General features: G+C 38.6%; 1 protein-coding gene across 1 annotated transcript; it reads right to left on the bottom strand.

Moving 5' to 3' along the window:
- Positions 1-2,753: 2,753 nt before the first annotated feature.
- atp5l (ATP synthase, H+ transporting, mitochondrial F0 complex, subunit g) lies at positions 2,754-5,571 on the bottom strand. The gene is made up of 3 exons (XM_030100829.1): positions 5,364-5,571; positions 5,028-5,188; positions 2,754-2,954 (listed from the first exon to the last, which is right to left on the bottom strand). The coding sequence occupies exons 1-3, from the start codon at positions 5,413-5,415 to the stop codon at positions 2,856-2,858; spliced, it is 312 nt and encodes a 103-aa protein (XP_029956689.1). The 5' UTR covers positions 5,416-5,571; the 3' UTR covers positions 2,754-2,855.
- Positions 5,572-6,004: the final 433 nt, after the last annotated feature.

Raw genomic sequence — 6,004 nt, 5'->3', positions numbered from 1 at the left:
TTTGAAATCACCATAGCACAAGTGGTGCTCTTATTGTGGAGGGAAAACGGGTCCTCTTCCATTTCTGCAAGATTGTCTTGCAATCCTTTGTGTTGCAGAGAAAAATTACAGTAAATATGGCAAATTGTTGTTCACTACAGTGCACTAAATCTGAGCTGCAGCAAAGCTGTTAGACTAAATGTGAAACATGGAAAAGTAGTTCAATGCAGATTGTTGAATTACTGTCTTTATACACACCTGTTCTCCCAACCAAATGCTTCAATGATTGAATTCATAGTTGTCCCTCCAAACTTTTGGCTGCTCCCTCCGACCAGCCTCAGCCATTGTGGGGCCGTTACTCACACCATGATCCACAAGGTTCGCCCAAATTTCATCAGGAATCCTGCTATGCACCTTCTTGTTCCCCCATCCTCCCTGCTTTTCCACCAGGCTGACCTTCCATTTCTGTCACAGTGTTGGAGAAATGATCCACGCTCTGCTTGTGAAGTGGGGGTTGATGGGATTCAGCTGAGTGACTGTGGAGAAGTGACTTACCATTGCTGCAACTAATAAGAAAATGCTTCACACACTCCTCATCAGTGAAGGCTGAAGTTCGCCTGAGAAGAATTGTTCAATTAAGGAGACATTTTCAGGAATAAACGATTCAAAATGTCTGAAATTTACTTAACAGACACGACTTCAACAGATTTGTAAGTAGTGACTCAAGCAATGAAATGAGGACAATTAGTTTTACAGAGGAAGGACTATTCAGTATTCACTGGTGTAGTTCATTGACTGACAGGACAGAACGTTAGAAAACCGCAGAGAGTTGTATGGAAGCAATGACGCACGTCGAAAGGCATTTGTAATTTTTTAGAAGGAATGACAAACTGCTAGCATGACGTGGACGAATGACTAAATGTTGTGGAGGCTGAACTAACTGGTGAGCAGGTGTAAAAAGCGATGTGAGAAATGCACCAAAGCAACTGAGGAAAAACTGTAGCGTGAGGTAAACTGCATTCCTGACCACAATCCAGAACTGCAGCTCACAAGGACTTCTGCCAGTGAAATTATTTACATTTTAAACAACTGGCTTGGCTCACCTGAGCTGAGTGCTGCAGTTTAAATACACTGCCGTGATCAAATACCACCTGATGTTGTTTGCAGTTTTATTCTGCGTCACACTGTGTGCTTTGTTGTCTCACAGTGTGTTAAATATGTTTTTTTAATCATTAATTGCAAAATATAAACTCTTGTAGAGAACTGTGCACAAACCGAGGGGCGTCAAAGATGTACAAGCACCAAATATGAACAGCCTTAGCACTAAAGAAAGGAACAGATTATATTATATTTTGTTGTTAAAATTATTATGACAACTACAGTTAAAAATTTAACTGAATGAATTTAAAGTTCTTCACAAATTAAAAACAATCCCCCGTGCCCCCGACCATCCACACCCCACAAACCCCTCATTTTCTCAGTAACGGACATGAACATGAGTCCAGGTGAACCAAGAGAGGAAAAAAACCATCAGCAATAAACTAAAACAATCAGCTAAAAGCAAGAGTAAAAAAAGTGGGTTTTCAGCTTGCTTTTAAAAGCCTGAACATCCTCTGTGGCCCTGAGGTCCTCCAGCAGATGGTTCCATTGGTGATGGCCGTAGCATTGAAAAGATGCCTTGCCAAAGGGTGTGTTCTTTATATTTAGAAATCAGCAGTAGTCCGCTGCTCTAGAGGAGCGCAGGAGGCATGAAGGTTCATGAGGTAAAAGCAAGAACATCAAAGTATTTAAAAACCACTAAGAAAAAAATCTTCAAATGGTTTGTAAAGAACACGGCGAGCCACTGCAGCCTCACCTCAGACCCCTCAGGTCCTCAGGGAGAAGTTTACTGAATGTTACCAGAGTCAGAAGAAATAAAGAAAAACGCTTTCAGTTCTTACACTCCTCACCTGCGGGACAAACAAAAGTTTGGATTTAATATGCCTTCCTAGTTTTAATGTGTTCTATGATTTTCATCACTTGAGATTCTTTATTGGCTCGTTTAGAAAGTTTTTTATTGTCTTGTGTCTGAATGCTCAGATGGATATTAATTTGTCTTGCCTACTGCAGACGCCTGAGTCCAATAACTAATAAGAAAATGAAATCTTGAGAGATTCTCAACCAGTAACTTTCTCAGATTACCCATAAACCGTAACATTCCAAGCCTATTTGGTTTCATTATAAGAAATAAAAGTATATAAAAAATGTTACAATATTATAATACTTTGATTTATGTAGATATAGAAATCTGTCAACATTGATATGAACCAATATTTGGAATTCCAGCTACATGTGGTCAAGTATTTCTGCCTTTTAAGACATAAATAGTTGTGAATGAGAATGTGTATGCCTAGAAAAAAAGACACCCACTGTGGGCAATAAGTCATAGAACGCGTGTAGATTAGCTGTAGTGTAATATTTCTATACTATGTATATTCCAGGTTTCAGCAAAATGAGTTTTTGCTAGATATTTACCACCAGATATCAATTTTAAACAGCTGTTAAATACTGAATTGAGGCAGCTACATGTATTCACTAGAGTGTATTTAATTCATGATGTAAGCTGTAACACCTCCTCTTTCTGAGTTGCAATAAGCACCATAAAGTTTTATAGAGGAAGATATGAACTCTGAAACGCAGTGTGTGTCCAACACATTCTGGAAGAGTTTAACTCCCACATGTTAACACAATCAACCTGAACAAATAGGCAACAGCAAGGGGATTTTTTTTTTTTAAACAATAGACATCTGTTTATTGGTTCCCAGGAATCTTACAGGAAGTTGAGCACACAATGCTCAAAAGAAGAACAACAAAAAAAGGGCGCAACAGTCCGGAAATCAGACATCGTAGCCGACCAGGCCGCCTTTGCCGATGCACTCTCCGATGTAGAACCACATGAGCACCTCAGTGGCCACCAGTCCGTTCCTCACGGCATCCTGTGAGCAGACACACACACACACACACACACACACACACACACACGTACAGTCAAATACGAACATCTCCAGCTTTCTGCGTAATTTAGAGTTCGCATCAGCGTATTCAGGCGCAACGGCAAGTTGTGTTTCTCTGTAAGCTGTTTTCTAATCTGCCAAAAAACGTCATCTGTCAATGTTTCCCTCAGTGCACAAACAAAAATAACTTGACAGTAATTTTCATGAAGAAAAATTAGTTGAAATTCAAATATTCAATGTGATTTATTCTCAAAACCAAATTGTATCGAGACTGAATGAAAACCTTGCAAACAAAACCGCAATTTATCAATACATCTAATTCCTTTTTATTTTAGAAAGTTACACACTGCTCAAATGAGATTGTATAGTTAAAAATGTGTCAATATTGTCAACTTCAGACTGAGAACAGAACAAAACCTAAATGAACCATCAAGTCCTGCAAAAAATCTGATTACTTTAACTACAAGCACACCATCTGTTATTTTATAGCCAGTCCTCGAACAAAGAATGCTGTATGCAGCACTTTACTAATATTACTACTACTAAACTAAAACATCTCAATACATGGTGCTGAAAAGATTTTTTTCCCTAATTTTGTCAAACATTAAATTAATGTTAAATAACTTACACGAAGTACACTGTTAAAATAACACATGCACTCATTAACTAACCCTCAAAGCGATATAGCGTGCATAATTGCTCAAGTATTTCCAATATTTACCAGTTTACTGGAAGGAATCTGCAGGTGCAAAATTAAATGATGAGCAACTTAATTGGAGAACCAATAATTCATACATGAGTGCATGGTTGTGTCTTTCTGCAGCAGCTAACAGTTTTTGAAATATTGCTAAACTGATTTTATGTGCTTAAAAGATATTCCATGTATTGATGTCTGTCGTCCTCTCACTGTATTGAAACAAAGAGGGAGTTGTGTGTAAAATCTACTGAGTGTCAAGGTTAGAGTGGAAACAGCAGACACCATGGTGAGCTATTTCAAAATGAGTTGCCTTTCAAAGAGTGTGACCCGAGCTCATAATTCAGCATTACATCAAAATATTTACATGGTATCCTGTTGTATTTATTTACAAAAAACAAGCATTTGTTGAACATTGACATCTTGTTCATTTGCAGCGAGCAGCTCTATAATTTCCTGTGAAAATAAAGGATGTTCAGTCTGTTGGAAATCCACCATGTCAAGCATTTTGGGTGTCAAATACTCTAAATCAGGAATGCTAATCACAGGTCCAGCCCCGAAACTGACAAAGAAAATTTTGAATAATACAACGAAACCACTGACTTTGTAAACAGGTGTTTTTTGTTTGTTTGTTTGTTTTTTTAGGGTTGCAGATCCAAGCTGAGAAAGCTTCTTACTGTGAGTCAAATAGACAGACTGTTGTTTCTTCTACTTTTGCCTTATCTATGTAAATGTTTTTTTGGTTTGTTTGTTTTTTAGTTCTTTTTTTACATGCTCTAAATAAACAAAGGGGTGCTGGTATTACTTTCAAAGCTGTCAGGTGAGTTTGTAAAAAACAGCATTGGAAGTTTTAATGGACATTTTGTATTAAAAGTTATCACTGAAACTGACTTTATGCTGAGATTGTAGCATTTTTCCATCGTCAAAGTTTGCTTTTGCACAAATACTAACATTTTCATCGTGTATACTGTGTATGACAAGAAAGAAAAACTTTAAAGATCAAATGTAAAGGTTATTCAGGAACTATTCCACCAGTCCATTCCGCTCAAGTTTAAACTGGGCTGAACTCAAATTTGTTACACTATGATGAGATTGTCTTTGCAATCTCAGTTGATAATTTGATAGAATCTATCTAACTTTATAAAGATTCTTGTGATCCAGAATACATGTATGATAGGAAAACTGCGACATGGTGCCTTGCTCATGGACCAAGGAGATAACCGCTCAAACACCGGTGGGGTGAGATTTCTCTCTCGTTTTCATGAACTTGGTAAGTTTTGACCTGATCCAGTAATATCATTTAAGAACTTCAATCCCAGCAGGCACGGTACATCCAGGACTCTCTGTTCAGACACACGTACCCTCACGGTGGTTTGACCCAGACGTCCTGACTGGAAACCCTTGATGAGGTTTGCTGCCCCCTCGATGGCTTTTGGGATCTCGGCGGGTGAAGGAGGGACCAGTTCAACGCGGGCGTAGTACCAGAAGGTGGCTAGCCGGGGCTTGGAGTAGGTGACAGCGGCTGAGGAAGAAAACAACACATAAATGACAGCTCCGGGTTCATACAGCAGCAGCCATGCAGCTAGTTAGCATTAGCCACGTAGCTACACTACGGTTGTTCAGGATAAACTACACAAAATGTTTTAGTATTCCGCTTATGGCGGCGCATAATGACACTAAACATTGAATTAACTCACCGCCGATCAGAGTGGGGACTTTAGAGACCAATTTCTGCACAGCCTGAGCCATGATGATCCGCTGCTCCGTGCTAAGTGCTAGCTCACTGAATGTCACCTCCACAAGGACCTCACACAGCTGACCGCAGAAATGCCTGGACAAAAATACATCTTCTTCGCGAAAGTGTAAACCGCCACTGATGTCACTAGTGAGTCACTACTGCCTTCTTGAGGTGGGAGTTTATTACTACAGTTTCAGGTTACCCTTGATCAGCTTTATTGAGCACAAGACATGTAGAGTTAACTTTCAGAAACATGACTGATTGTCTTTGATACTTTAAATAATATTTTTATTCATACCCCACACACATCAGCGGTTTGGTGCGCTCAATGAAACATGAAGAAGTTTCCCACAAACAACTCAAACAGTGCATTTTACTCGATCTCTTTCGTACATGCTTTATATGTAGATAGATAGATAGATAGATAGATAGATAGATAGATAGATAGATAGATAGATAGATAGATCAAAATAATTGTGATAAGTATTTTTTTATTAGAGGTTCTTTTTGTAGGATGTATTGTTGCACGCAATATAGACATATTAAGACTCATACAGCACTTTTTAGGAATACTTTTTTTAATATCTTTGTAAAATATTT

This window comes from Salarias fasciatus, chromosome 10 (genome assembly GCF_902148845.1).
Source record: "Salarias fasciatus chromosome 10, fSalaFa1.1, whole genome shotgun sequence".
Classification (NCBI taxonomy): Eukaryota; Metazoa; Chordata; class Actinopteri; order Blenniiformes; family Blenniidae; genus Salarias; species Salarias fasciatus.
Note: the sequence above shows the minus strand (reverse complement) of the source record. Positions and strands in the feature narration are given on the sequence as shown.